At 42.8% G+C, this 15,805-nt stretch overlaps 1 protein-coding gene across 1 annotated transcript in view; it reads right to left on the reverse strand.

The window, feature by feature from the left end:
- The window catches only part of Srpx (sushi repeat containing protein X-linked), a 66,908-nt gene extending 55,552 nt beyond the window's left edge, over positions 1–11,356 (reverse strand). The window contains exon 1 of the mRNA XM_090326989.1: positions 11,155–11,356. Coding sequence (XP_090183115.1) covers positions 11,155–11,266 — 112 coding nt within the window. The 5' untranslated portion in view covers positions 11,267–11,356. The remainder of the gene's footprint in view (positions 1–11,154) is intronic.
- Positions 11,357–15,805: the final 4,449 nt, after the last annotated feature.

The raw sequence follows: 15,805 nt of genomic DNA on the forward strand, positions 1-15,805 counted from the left end.
TGAGTCCACCACAACATATCTCTACAAGTCCCCCAAAAGGTAAGAGTCCTTCTTTAAGTACTATTAATTCCAACTTTCTGATTTTCTCAGTTTGAGTGTTCTCTCCCAACCGCTCCATTCAATCAACTTCCAAGAAACTACCTCTTACCTCACCCCTCTCTGGTAGGAACAATGGCAACCCTGTGTAATTAAGGACTGATCAATTCCAGTGATTCTCAGCAACTAGACAGTCTTATATCAGAAGCACAGCAACCCTGATCTTCTGATCTCCCCTTTTTGCTAATGAGCTGAAATGACTAATCATTGCTCAGAAAAGCTACACCAATGTGAATATGTGCTTTTGGGCTGCTCTCAGGTTAGGACAGGCAGGGGCTGCACCCCAGGCAGGAAAACTTACAAGGAGATAAAGTCCAGAGTACCTGAAAGGTTGGATTTCTTTTTGAGTTAGGAATGGGAGTAGAAATCCAAAGGCTGTACATGCTTATCTCAGGAATGTCAGGGACTTAGGAAAGGAAGTCCAGAAGATTCAGTAATGAAAGCAAAGCCAACAGGAAAAGGGAGGGGAAGGGAAGTAAGCCATTGTGTGGCAATAATAAACAGGTCAGCCACCCTGCCTTGGCGAAGGGATCAACTGGGTCATCAAACTAGTCATTCTTAGATTTCAGTGTCTAAGAATCAGCAAGATCTTGCTAAAATGTAGATGCTGATGGGGTGGGCCTTGGGTGGAGCCTGAGCATCTACTTTTCTGACTTGGTTCCAGGTGACTAAAGTGTACAAACATCCTGCTGACAAGTATTCACAGCTTGTTATTTGGTTTTCCTTTTAAAGACACAGACTGGGAAAGAATTCCTGGGTCCATAGCTCAGTTCCTCTGGGGGCTGAGCCCTGCATATACAGCCGTTAGGGGAGTTTCCTACACCGTTACTATTGCACCCATCCAAGGAGCAAGTAGGCTCTCAACTGCAGCCTCTCTCCATTCTCGAAGGCCTAAGTCCTGGGCCTCCTCTATCTGTTTTCTAAATATCCCAAAGTCTGATTCCTGACCAGATCCTGGTCCTTTGGAACCACGTTCCCAAACAAGGCATCCTTTCTAATTTTCTCCAGTGTGCATTGTGGTCCTGCAACCAGCTGTAACAAGATATAGACATCAAATGGCTGACTCTTGCTAGTATCCTACAAAGGTCTGTTGGCATTAAAAGATACTACTTCATCACTCATCCCTTGAGTGGAAGCTGCTAAGCAGTTAGGATAAAATAATACCACTAGGGGCCGGGAGTTTGGCCTAGTGGTTAAAGTGCTTGCCTAGCATGCATGAAGACCCGGGTTCGATTCCTCGGTACCACATACGTAGAAAAAAAGCTGGAAGTGGTGCTGAGGCTCAAGTGGTAGAGCTGTAGCCTTGAGAAAGTCCAAGGACAGTGCTCAGGCCCTGAGCTCAAGCCCAGGACTGGCAAAAAAAAAAAATAATACCACTAATTTTATAAAAAGATGATCCTAGCTACACAGGAGGCTGAAATCTGTTTCAAAGCCAGTCCAGGTAGGGAAGTTCATGAGACTTTCATCTCCAAATAACCACTAGAAAACCAGAAGTAGGGTTGTGGGTTAAAGTGGTAGAGCACTAGCCTTGAGTGAAAGAGCTCAGGGCCCTATGACAAAAAAATGAAATACAAATAAAAGGGTTGGAGTGGAGGTGGGGTCATTAGTGGCCTCATACACTGTTAAGACAATCCTGGAGATCCTCAAAGGGTTCAACCTGGAGTTACCTTATAGCCCCTCAGTTCTATTTCTAAGTATCTAGCTAAGAAAAGGTAAGAATGTGTCCACACAAAAGTTTGTACAGATGTTTTTCACTACATAATTATTCTTTTTGGGAGGGCGGGGGGAGTCATGAGGCTTGAACTCTAGCCTGGGCGCTGTCCCTGAGCTCTTCAGCTCAAGTCTACGGCTCTACCTTTGAGCCACAGCTCCACTTCCCGTTTTCTAGAGATTAATTGGAGATAAGAGTCTCTCCGATACACTGAGTTACCAAAGTATCATGGGTTTCGTTTATTCCTTAGACATGCCATTAGAATGTACATGTAATAATAGAGCTTTAGCTAGATTAGAAGCACCCAGGAATCCACTGTAAGAGGCAAAGGCGACTGGGAAATGTCTGAGTGACATGCATTATTTAAGGGAGTATATGAGCCCTGTCTCCTTGTATTTTACGTGTCCTTAGTTAGGGTTGGCACTGGGAATCGGTGTGCGTGCACACTTGACCCTCTGAGCTTTGCCGCTCACCCCCTGGACCTGGCCAGTGGAGGTTTGCGCTCTGCCTCCAGCTTGTGAGCCACCAGCTAGTAATGCCTTGGTCTGTTCAGCACCTTTAGAAACTTCAGCTAGAAGAGGAAGCGCACTGGAGCCGCCAGGCCTTGCCTTTTATATTCTGAGGTTTGCATGTTTGCCTGACTATTAGTACTTCCGGCTTGATCTTCTTGTTATGATTATGATTATTGGTATTACTACCTTGTTGGTTTTCCCTGAAATTAGATAATTGTAACCTTTTTGTAAACCTGAAGCTTAACTTCAGGATGCGCTCCTTAAAACGTGGTGGTTCCCTGTTTGCCTTTCTCATGTATCTCCCCACCCGCCTCCCAGGGGGTCAATTGGTCTTGTACCCAAGTCATGGGTGATGGTGACTGACAGCCAGGATGCCGGGCTCTTCGCCAGTTCAGAACTGAGAATAAAGATCTTCTACTTACCACCCCCCCCCAAAAAAAAACTCTCTCGGCTTTGGCTTTGTATTGCCCTGGCTGGCTTTGAACCGTGATCTTCAGATCTCAGCTTCTTGAGCAGCTAGGATTACAGGCGTGAGCCACCGCATCTAGCTTACATAATTATTCTTTAGAGACTTAAAGTGGAAAGCCAAATGTATTAACTAAAAACAATGTATGAGTAAAATGGAATAATGGCACCCATCTATAGTCCCAGAATTAAAGAGGCTGAGGTAAAAGGATCATGAGTTTAAGGCCATCCTGAGTTTCATAGTGAAACCCTACCTCAGAATAAAAGAAAATGTAGTATATCTGTAGAATGGGATATTATTTGACCACAAGAATCAAATACCAGCGCTGAGAAGATAGATTAGTGGGAGAGTTCTTGCCTAGCATGTTTGAAGCCCTGGTTTGATTCCTCAGTACATTAATGGTAAAAGCTGGAAGTTTGGTGCTGTGGCTAAAGTGGTAGGGTGCTAGTCTTCAGTAAAAGAAGCTCAGGAACAGTGCCTAGGCCCTGAGTTCAAGCCCCAGGACTGGGAAAAAAATCAAATACTGACAAATATTAGAAAAGGATGAATGTTACTTAGAAGTTAGACAGAATGAAGGTCTCTTTAGGGGGCAATGAGAATGTTCTAAATTATTGTGGTGATATATCCATAGCTCTGGGGATATACTAAAATCACTGAAATATACCATTTAAGTAGGTGAATTGTGAGGTATGTGAATTATACCTCAATAAAACTGTTAAAATGTCATCACAAATCAATTGTGAAACATGAAGCAAAATAACACAGAGTCCAAGCTTTTCAAATGTTAATGTCCCAAAGGGAGTAAAGAGTTGGCCTTGGGGCAGCAACTTCTCAGAATCATTAAGAAACCTCTAAGCAGCCCTAGACATAAGATTCTGAAAGTGTAGCCAAGTGTCTCTTTAAATAACTGGTGATCTGTACACCCTAGATAGATACTCAGTGCCATAGTGTAATTTGTTCTTGCTTCTGTGATCCCACAACTACCTTCAACGGGCCAGGACTCAGGCTCCTTTCTGAAAATACAAGGGGAACTGGGCACCAGTGGCTCACCCCTGTAATCCTAACTACTCAGGAGGCTGAGATCTGAGGATCACAGTCGAGAGCCAGTCCTGACACAGTGTAGTCCATGAGATGCTTATCTCCAATTAACCACCAGAAAACCAGAAGTGGTGCTATGTCTCAAAGTGGTAGAGCAGTAGGCTTGACTCAGGGACAGCACCCAGGCCCAAAGTTCAAGCTCCACAACTGACAAAAAAAACACAAGGAAAAAGCCCTAGCTCTGACATGGACACCTTTGCAACCTAAGAGGTGGGGGGAGTGACATGACCATACTATCACTTCCTCACCATCCCACAATGGGCCCACAAAACTTTGGCTTGATTCTTTCCTGTGTCCCTAAGTTAACTAGTGTTTAATTTTTTTGTTTTGTTTTTTAGTTTTGGGGTTTTATTGTGGGGTTTTTTTTGGATGCTTGGAACCAGGATCGTCACAATAAACAGCAGACTGGGGTCAACCATTAGAGAATATCAGAGTACAACTATCATTGACCACAACTGGATAGACATTAAAAATAGCTAGTGACACTTGTGAAAACAAGTTACTGGAACATGCTACCCATCTCACTATAGGTCACTCACTATAAGCAGGACAGGAAAAACAATATTACTGCAATGATATTTCAAGACCACGCAGAAAATCTGCCCTCAATTTCTGGTAGAATCTGACTGAGTATTACTCATAAAATGTTTTAAAACCAATCTGTGCAATTTACAACCCCAAATCTCTGGGATAATCCAAGCCATTATGTTCAAATCTATTTATCTTCTCCCTGGAGAAGGCATAAAGAGCATTCCAGTATGAGCTACAGATTATGGGTATGTGAATCATTCTACTCAAGAATAAGTGCTCCAGAAGTTTCTGGGCCAAAGTGTGCCATGGGCCTGCAAAACCCAGGTGCAACTAATTATCATCTGGAAAAACTTGGGAGTTCAGCCATGCTACCAATGACCTTTTTCTTATGCAATCATGATCTGTAAAGCCTACCCCAAAGGACTCCCTGGAGTTTGTAAATCTCTTAGAGTATTGTCCTAGAATGCTTTGATGGCCAAGAGTCTTGCCAGTTAACTATGCCCTAACTTGCTGCCTGTCCAATCAGCTCTTCTGTTCAAAGTACTACAAATTTTCACTGACAATTTGCTATCTCCTTTTCTTTTTCCTTGAAGAAGAATTCTATGAAATATTCTGCTTTAATCCTACAGGGATATTTGAAATAAAATAGTTTGATTCTCTGGCACAACTACTACAATAAATCAACCCACAAATAGTGACTCAAGATACTCTCCCAGAGTGCCCAGCTAATGTCTGCATAATCATTATTCTATTCTGGTATTTCAAAATAAAATGAACATTCTCCATGAGTGAAAAAGAAACAAAGAAAAAGATGCTGTCCCAGGTCCCAAACATTGCTCTAAGTAGGGATAAAAGAAGTTACCAGTCAAGATCTGAAGACAATCATAATTTGCTTATATGTTTTATTTGGTGTTCCAATTTTTTTTATTAAAGAATTTATTAACGTTGATTTTTTACATCATATTTTAAATGACAAGTTTAACAAACAAGTGTTCAAGAAGGGTGTTTCAATTTTTTAAATGTTACTTTTCAGGAGTGCTGGGATTTGAACTCAAGGCCTCAAACATACTAAGGACACATTTTTTTGCCACATATGGGGCTTGAATTCAGGGCCTGAACATTGTCCTTGGGCTTTCCTCAAGGCTAGAATTCTACCACTTGAGCCACAGCACCACTTGGGCTTTTTCTATGTATGTGGTACCAAGGAGTTGAATTCAGGTCTTCGCACATGCCAGGCAAGCACTGTACCACTAGGCCAAACTCCCAGCCCAGGACACATTTTGACATTGAGTTTCATCCCCAATCAAGTGTTGTTTTGTACATGAGAAACTGTACAGCTGACTACAATTACAGAGGCCACCTACTTATTGGTGCAATCAAAGTTTTCTTTAATAATTTTATTTTAGTTGTATTTTGTTTTGTGCCTACTAACTGTAGATTGCCCTCACAGACCTCATAAAGATATCTAAAAAGCAAAGTTTTTTGAAATTATGATAGGGCCTTCTTTCTGAAACAAAAGAATATCTAAACCAATTTTTGTTTCTAATTTTCAAACCTTACCTATAATGCAAGCAAATAAACATGTTCATCATTTATGTCTACTCCAAAAACTTAAGTGTCAGCTGGGGCCCAGTGGCTCACACCTGTAATCTAGCTACTCAGGAGACTGAGATCTAAAGATGGGGTTTGAAGCCAACCAGGGCATGAAATTCCATGGTACTCTTATCTACAATTAAACAGAAAACAAGCCAGAAGCAGAGCTCTGGTAGAGCACTAGATTGGAGTGGGGGGAAAAAAACTCAGGGATAGCTTTCAGACCCTGAAACCAAGCCCTGAGATTGGCAAAAAAAAAACTGCTTTAAACTTCTACTGTATAGCTGGGCGCGGTGGCTCTTGCCTATTATCCCTGCTATTCAGAAGGCTGTGGTCTGAGGATTGTGGTTCAAAGCCAGCCCAGGCACTAAAGATCGTGAGACTCATCTCCAATTAACCAGCAGAAAACCTGAAGTGGTGCTGTGGCTCAAAGGGTAGGGAGGTGGCCTTGAGATGGAAAGCTCAGGGACAGCACCTAAGCCCAGAGTTCAGGCTCCATGACTGGAGAAAAAAAAACTATAGGAGGAAGCAGAAGCAGACTCTATTTCAGAACTAAATTCAAGTTTCCTAGAGTAAGAGCACATTTAAATACCACCTCCTCCTAAAAAAAATGTCCCAGAAAAACTAGCAGTCAAGCAAACATACAATGGAGAACCACAAAACTGGCTTGAGAATCTCCCTAAAACTGGAAGTTCACAGAAGTTATTATTCATTCTGCTGTTTTGGAAGTGAATTTTTAACCCAAATATTTATCATCACTTGGCTGCTAAAACTTGTATAATATGTTATAGCTTGGCAAAAGTAAACCTTCTGTTTAAACTCTCTTCACTTTCAATTACGAGTTTTAGTTGTGTTCCCTGAAAGGGGAATTGATGTAGCATACATATTTGCGTTTACTAAGGGAACCATTCAACTACTTTGGAAGGGCCCAGAGCAAAGTGGCCAACAAAAATAATAATTGCAAACTCCTACTTGTGGCTACACTCAAGTCTCTCAACTTACAGCCCCCAACAGAGGTTATTGCTTAAACAGAGGGTGCTCGTGGATTTTAAAATGCACCTCTGTAGTGAGGAAACCATGGTAGCTATGTATATATTTAGATTCAGGGTGCCACAAAGTCCTGTTTACCTGTGCACATGTTTCCTTCAGGTCTTTTCTTGTCTAATCGCCCATCATCAGAGTTGCAAGGGCAGTTAATTCAATAAGTACAAATACCCACTTAGCAGCAAGTATACTACTAGGCACCGTGGGAAATACAAACAAGGGTAAAACACAGCACAGTCCCTGCTTTGAGCTGTTCAGACTCTAGAAGAGAAGCCCATAAATCATTACAATGTATGGTATGTGTGATAAAGACTACTGGAAAGCCACACAGATCTATGTATATTCAAAAGAAGACAGAAACCTTTCTATGTCAAGGATCAAGGAAATATTTCAAGGATATAGCTTGTCAGTAGAGTGTACATAAGGCCATGAGCTCAATCACCAGCACCGCATTGAAAAAAGAAAAAGCGTATCATTAAAATGAGATGTTGCAAGACAGTGGGTATATTATGGATGATGACTGTGGAAGCATTTTGAATGCAGAGATTAGATTCTGTCAGGAAAAAGGAAAATATAACTGAAGCTCTGTAGGGACAAGTAATCTATTTGGGATGGAGTTTAGAAAGTTAGGAAAGAGACTTGAAAAGTAAGCTACAAGCAAAGTATGTATCCTCCTAAAACAACTTTCTACTTGAGAGCAAACAGGGAGCTGCTCCTCTAAGTTTCTCAGTACATAGACTAATGTGATCAAAACAGATGCTAATGAGCCGGTAATTCATTCTTTTAATTATAGCTACTCAGGAGGATAAGATCTGAAGGTTACAGTTCAAAGTCAGCCTGGGCAGGAAAGACCATGGGACTCTTATCTCCAGTTAACCACCAAAATGCTAGAAGTGGAGCTATGCAAGTGGTAGAGCACTATCCTTGAGAAAAAAATTACTCAAGGGGAGTACCCAGACCCTCAGTTCAAGCCTCAGGATTAGCACACACATATACATACACAAAATGGTGCTAAAGCAATGTACCTAAAAGATCAGCATTCGGCTAGAGAAAGGTGAATGGGTTCACCCCACATAATGTTATCGTAAAAATCTAACTGAGGAGCTGGGAGTTTGGCCTAGTGGTAGAGTGCTTGCCTAGCATGCACGAAGATCCGGGCTCAATTCCTCAGTACCACATACATAGAAAAAAGCCAGAAGTGGTGCTGAGGCTCAAGTGGTAGAGCTCTAGCCTTGAGAAAATCCAGGGACAGTGCTCAGGCCCTGAGCTCAAGCCCAGGACTGGCCAAAAAAAAGTGTAACTGAGAAGGGTTGGGCTTTGACTGTGGTGTGAGGTGGGGAAGAAGTGGGAAGGCTTGAAGTTCATGCTTTGATGATGGTTTCTGGTGTCTAATTCAGCTCACAAAAGTATAAAATGACTAGTAGTCTGCTGCACTGAGAATGTTATCAATGAACACAATGCCAGACTTTCCCTGGCATATCTCTGTTTTATTGCAGAGCATTTTTGACAGCTGATTATATGCTTTTAAACCAAATTGAAATGTGTAGCCCACTCAAAGTGAGTTTTTAATTGTATAGCTTGAACCAGGTGTTCTGCTCTTAACACTTATTGCTCAATGTGGCATGTGAACACTGATTTGGGTGCTGTGCTCTGGTCTGGCTTTCAGAAAACCTCACTTTGTTTTCCTGATTGGTAAGGAGCAATAGTTTTCTCCAGATCTAGGAAGATTCATAGATACTTTCTTAGTGGTTACAACATTCAGTTTGCTTTGCAAAAGGACATGGAATAAATTTTGAGAATCTCAGCTGTAAACAATCCTTCCAGAGTTCTTGTAGAAATGGAACCAATCCGAACTCCTATGTCTTCTAAGCACATAAACGCAATCAAGAACCGACAACTCTGCTAGAAGCTCTCCATACACTCCATGTGAGTTTTTGGCAACACGGCATCTTTGCTAGACTGCAGAAAATAAATCAGAGGGCCAGAAAAGCTGCATCAAATTCAGAGATGGAAGAACTCCAGAGACCTTCTGGGATGAAAATGGAAATGATTTATTCTAGCTCTGACAGATTCACTAAGCTCAGCTAGTTATGTAATCTGAGTGCTGAAGGGGCCCTAGAACCCTACCTTCTTTCAGAAGTTCTAGATTCCAGATTTTTTAATATCTCCATTATTGGAGACCTGACATCCACTTGCTGAGACAATGCCTCCTAAACAATATTTAAAATCAAACACCCTACACTCAGAGTAAACTCAGTTGATGTGATTTACCTCAAGACCATAGGTGGAAAAAGTTTCCACTCCCTAGCCTTCCAGAATCTCTGGCTTGGACTGAAATCCCCTTCTGTGCCTTTGATTGCCCCAATAGAGCTTATTTCCAAAGATGTTCCACTAAAATGTGCAGAGAGGGCCCAGAGGCTGAGAGACATGTTTCTCAAGCTTCCCAGGTTGGTTTTTAGCTTCTCTATGGTCTGAACAGCTCAAGGGGACAGGATTAGATGCTTGCTGGGAAGAAAAACATGGTAGTTCCCATCTTGGCCACGTAAGAATGGGAGAGATGATTCTATAGGCTGTTAGAAGGAGCCAGGAAAGCCATTAATGGGTCCCAAAACAAGATGGGTAATGAGTGCACAACCTGGCAAATCTGTGACCCTGTGGATGCCTGGGTTCTGTCAGTAAACTATACTATGTAAGAGTAGAAGTTTGGAGAAAGGAATACAAGGGGATGTGCAGAGCAAGAGAGAACAAGATCAGATGGAAAAATAAGAAGAGGGCTCCTGCCTGATAGTGACTCAACTAGTAGTTGAGGTACCAGAGTTGTTCACTTTTCACTCCCCGAAAGTTACTTCTATTGTCCTTGACAGTACTTTTCCCATTACATTCATTTCAATGAGATTTCAACCAGCTTGTGGGAGTGACATAGCAAATTCCCATGCCCTGTACTGAGGATGAATCTCTTTTCTCCTTTGCCCTGAATCAGTTCCTAAAAAACAGCTTCAAGATCACAAGCATCAGCTCAACACACAAATTTCTTCTTTATATACTTACATATTCTGATTCATTCATTGATTTGGGAATGGACAAAGGAGTCCCAACAACTACATCTCTCAAACACTATATCTAGAATACCCTGATATGGTATTAGAATTTGAAAAATACCCTCAGTGTCATAGAATGCAAAGACAAATATGTGCATGCCCTATACCTCATGTTTTCCACTTTCCCACTGACAGTTAATTAGAATACAGGCATACTTTTCCTCCTCATACCAAAAGCCATAGGAGATGCATGGGATTTTGCCCAGCTCCTCTTTGGAACTTCTCTGCTAAACTGATTCAATGTGTGGGAGTTAGCTGGAGCTTTACATGGAACATTACCAAGGAGATCCCACCCACACCATGAGACCCCCATTAAAAACCAGGGTTCCCTTAGAAACTAGAAACCACGCCCTCTGGCAACAGGAAGCCCTATCCCTAACCCAACACAGCACATGGTGCACCTCTCCCTCTTTCCCTGGGGCTAATCGAGTGCATGCCACATGTCACCACTGGCATGCCTGTTGAAGAAAAGCTGATTTTCTCAGAATCCACAGCAGAGGAGTTAGCCAATGCGGGCTCTGCCCGTGTAAGTTACAAAAGTTGCTGTATCTTGGCTCCATGACCAGCCGCCCTAGTGGTGTCATGAGACCTTGAATGAGATGGGACCTTTTCTAAGACAAGCTGTCAAGCCCAAAGTCCTGACGACGAAAGACAGAGAGCCGAGTGTGACGAGAAAGTAGCCAAGTAGCATGCAGCCAAAAATTTTTTTTTTCTCCATAGCTTATAATGCCAGTGAGGATTTGATTCGAATCTTGGAACCCCGGGCCCAGAGGGTGCTTGGGCTCTTAGCTGCAGTAGAACTCCCTGCAGCTGTTGATGCGACAATCTGCAAGCCCGTGTGTTGTCTACTCTGGGGGTGAGGGGGGTGCAGAGGGACTTGACCGCCAAAGAAGAGTTCAGAGTAAACAAAGGGCGTCCCCCACACCTCCTTCAGTTAGGATCAAAGCATTCCTGGGCGGCTCTGGGGCTCCTAGGAGGGGAGAAAGCTCCTCCTCTGGTTCCTACCTGGGAGGCCGCGGCTAGGTGGGACGCGAAGCAGCAGCAGCAGCAGCAGCAGCAACTGTTGCTGCAGCGCCGGCGGTAGCAGCAGCGCGGGCCTGAGAATTGGGCTTCCCATGACGAGCTGGCGCTTCACTGGGCTCCACCGTGCTGCCGCGCTTGCAAGCGGCGGGAAGAGACAGTAGAGGCCAAGGGGGGCTGTGCTGTGGCTGGCCGCCTGGCGAAAGTTGCCTGGGAAACTCCTCCTCTCGCCTCTTTTCTTCCCTCCCTACAGCCTGGGCCTGCCCTCCTTCCTCAGCCTTCCCTGAGCGACACCACGCGGTTTGGGGTTCCTGTTCACCCACCTACCCACCCCGTCCTTATAAGCTAGAGTTTCTGGAAACTAGGCTAGTCAGAAAGCGCCAGGGACGTATTCCAGCAAGCCAAAGTATGCAGGATTGTCTTTGCTTTATCCGTATGACAGGCTCATGTACAATACACGAATAGTTCTATCAACTCGTACATCTTGGGTCCCTAGAACAGTGCTGTTTATCTTTGTAGCCAGTTGTGGGAGTGACACAAACTAGGAAGCCAGAGTGACTCGATACAGCAGATATCAGGGTCACCAGTCACCATCTCTACTTTGGCCCTCATGTCCTCCATGTCCCGGCGTCGCTAATTTTACTGTGTTTATTTTACCAAAAAGAAATTGATTCGTGGAACCTGCCCAAATTCTCCCTGTTGTGGGCAGATTGGAATCTGGAAATTCTAAGTGCGGTTATTCATGTACCAAAGCCTATACTACATGGGTTTGATGTGTCATTTACAAAGGAGTGAATGGAGAGGTGGGCACACGTACGCATGCGTGCTGTGCTGGGGTTTGGGGATGGACCTTAAGGTACTTTTTCCAGAATCAGCTAATGGGAAAGCACGAAGCACACAACGTTCCTTGTCTCACCCAAAGGCTCAGAGATCCAGCTGTAGTTTTCTGCGGCCAGATCCCACCATCTCCTGACTTGTTCTCTGCAACCTCAAAGACCAGCCCAGAGCCTCCACCCTGTGGCCTGGCATAGCTGGATCCTGGCATTGAAGTAGGGTTTCTAGGTTGCCCCTAGGATTGATCTGGTTTCCTTTAGGCGTTGGAGAAAGCCTCTCATAGTTTTGGTTTGGTTTTAGTAAACCCAGAAGGCAATTCTGTCCTCTGCTGTAGAGGAGGAAATCTTGGCAAATTCCAATTGGGGCTGTTGCAGTAGACAGTGGAAGAGGAAGGAAAACTCTAGCCATCTCTGGATTCAAAGCCATCTTTGTAGCTGGACAGGAGTTACATCGTTAAGCGAAGGCCCTTGGGAGCACTTACACACAAGACTTTGAACTTGTCTAGAAGCAGTGCCTTTCCAAATCCTCACAACAACCTTAGCCATAAAATTCCATCTTGGGGCGGGAGTTTGGCCTAGTGGTAGAGTGCTTGTCTAGTATGCGCAAAGACCAAGGTTTGAGTCTTTGGTACCACATACATACAAAATAAAAAAGCTAGAAATGGTGCTATGGCTCAAGTGATAGAGCTCTAGCCTTGAGAAAGCCCAAGGACAGTGCCAAGGCCCTGAGTTCAAGACCCAGGACTGGCAAAAAAAAATTCCATCTTCCCACCTCCAGTACTCAGAGGAATTTCATTCCATTTCCTGGAGGTGCCCTAATCTGTTATTGCTTCATCAAGAAGCCAATCAACATTTTGTAATATCCTAGTCTCAAGAAAATAGTGTAATCAGGCTCTTCTGTGTCCTCTCTCAGACCAGATTCTTCAGAGATTAGTTTTCAATCCTGTCCACACACAGGAGAGCCCCCCACCCCAAATCTCTAAGAAAGCTTCTATTCAGACACTACTCAAGCCCAATCAATTCAGAATTTATGGGTGTCGGATCTAGACATTAGCCAGGTGCACATTTTTTTCTTCCTAAAACTTTGCTCAGTGATGTGAGTTTTAAAATAGGATAAATTCAAGGTCAGAGATTCTCCACCTAGAAATACTGACAGTTGACACTAGATAATTCTTTGTTGTAGAGGGCCTTTCCTATTCATTGAAGGATGTTTAGCAACATCTACACACCAGATGACAGTAGAAGCCCTCTCTCCTCAGTTGTGTCAACCAAAAGTTGGTTCCACGTATTGTCAGTTGTCACCAGTTGGTAACCCTTTTTGTAGACCTATGACCAGATCCAGCTTAGCCTGTCTAATGGCCTTCCTTTCCTATGTCACATCTGAGGCAAGGCCTTCTTGTGAAAATCAGCATGCATTCCATTACTGCGCTGAAGATGAAAATCAGCCCCTCTCCTGTCACCTGAGTGTGGCTGAAATATGAGATACACTACTAGCTGTTAAAAATAATTCTCACTGGGCGCAGTGGCTCATGCCTGTAATCCTAGCTACTCAGGAGGCTGAGATCTGAGGATAGAGGTTCAAAGCCAGCCCTGGCACTAAAGTCTGTGAAACTCTTATCTCCAAGTTAACCACCAGAAAACAGGAAGTGGTGCTGTTGCTCGAGGGGTAAGGTGGAAGCCTTGAGCTGAAGAGCTCAGGGACCATGGCAGGCCCAGAGTTCAAGTCCCACAACTGACAGAAAAAAAAAGATTCTGATTCCTTTGAGCATGATTCCATCAGGCTCATCTTTACAAAGAGTATGTTTTAGGTATTTATCAAAGTACCTACTATCAAGAGGTTAGTGATGTTATTGATTAATAAGTATTCATTAATTGGAAAATCATTTTATTAACTATGTGAATCTATGTGATGGAATACCATGTGGCTATTTTAAAAATGAAAAAGAAGAATGTGTACTGGTATTAAATATACCCCATAATGTCCTGTGTAGGGAAGTAACAAGGAGCAAAACCATATATACAAATATATTTGCTAAAAAAAATAACTCCAAGCTAAAGTCATTTAGTGAGTTCCCACCAACTGTGATGTCCACCAGCTCCTTGAGGAAATGGAATAGGGTAGACAGAACTCATCCTGAGCCAGCACAGTGATTCATGCCTTTAATCCTAACTACTCAGGAGGCTGAGATCTGAGGATCAAGGTTCAAAGCCAGCCCAGACACTAAAGGACCTAAAAATCTTTATCTCCAAATAAACTCTAGAAAAGGAAGTTGGGCTTGGCTCAAGAGTAGGGCAATGCCTTGAAGAGCTCAGGAACAACGCCCCGACCTAGTTCAAGCCCCATGACCCATCAAAAAAACCAAACCAGCATTTGAATTATCATAGAAGAATAAACTATACCTGAGGTCTGTTCAACTTTTGGTGATTTATTATGCTTTTACCCTTTATGTAGACAAGTACCAGAAATGCTGGATGTTTCAATATGTTAAAGAAATACTATAGCTCTTATACTGAATATATGCATTAAAAAGGGTATTACAAAAGAAAAACAAATATATTTGCTACCATTGTGGTAATAGGGAAAGGGTGGTAGCATACCAAGGCATTGAGAAGGGAAAAGTAGGAAGGGATCAGGTTTTTATTTTAATTATATATAATCCTTTGTATTGTTGAAATATTTAGGCAGCTGTCATTTTTTTAAAGTTTTCCAATCCATACCAGGTACTGGTGGTTCAGGTCTGTCATCCTAGCTACTAGGAGAATGGAAAAGTGTAAAAATGCAGAAATTAAAAGTGAAATTAACAACTACGGGTGCTGGCTGTCATATGCTTGGAGGCCATCATTGTTGCCCTTACAAGAAAATATGGTCGTGTTGAAAGTTAATGACTTTCTCCAACTCAAGAGGGAACTGAATGCTTTTTGTGGGGGAGGGGGAGGGTACATGGCATCCTTAACCATTTGAAAAGACAAGCAAATCCAGAGGATCACAACCAAGACTTGAAACAGAAGACATACTGGAGCCATAAACTTAGATGTGTTGTTTTGTTTTGTTGGTAGTGGGCCTTGAACTCAGGGCCATGGGCACTATCTCTGAGCTCTTTATGCTCAAGGCTAGTATTCTACTCCTTTGAGCCACAGTGCCACTTCCTGGAGTCATAAAGTTAAATAGCAATTTAAATGAGAAGCTACTGTTGGCTGGACATACAGCAAGGACACACACATAGTTGAATTTTACCTTCAAAAATCCTATCAAATTTTCATGATAAATGTACAACAACAAGCCTTCTTACTCTGTCACAGTAAAGGAAACAGAAGATTAATCATTTGATCTGTGTTCAGAGGCTTCTCCATAAAAAGAACTACTCTACAAGGAAAAGACTTTGCCAGAACCTTGTTCTACCTAGGGGAAGCAGTTCCCTGGTTTCATTGGCCATCTTATATACTTCCCAAGAGAGGAATATTTTACAAACTAAGAACCACTTTTGAAGGTCATAGCCCAAGGTCAGAGAAGTACTAGAAAACTAAGATTTAATCTTTTCATTGTGTTTTATTGTCGGGGTAATGTATAGAGGGGTTACAGTTACATTCATCAGGTAATGGGTACATTACTTCTCAAACATTGGTACCTCTTCTCATGTTTTTGTCCCACTTTCCCTCCCCCAACCCCCTAAGATTTAATCTTAAGATTATACAATATTTTCCCTTCCTTTACCTTCCCAGCACACTAGCAGGACCTCCACAGAATGGCTATGGATTTCATGCAAAAGAGCAGCAAGATACAGGCTGTCTTTGAGGATGGGACA

Source organism: Megascapheus bottae, chromosome X, assembly GCF_031878675.1.
Source record: "Megascapheus bottae isolate mThoBot1 chromosome X, mThoBot2.hap1, whole genome shotgun sequence".
Classification (NCBI taxonomy): Eukaryota; Metazoa; Chordata; class Mammalia; order Rodentia; family Geomyidae; genus Megascapheus; species Megascapheus bottae.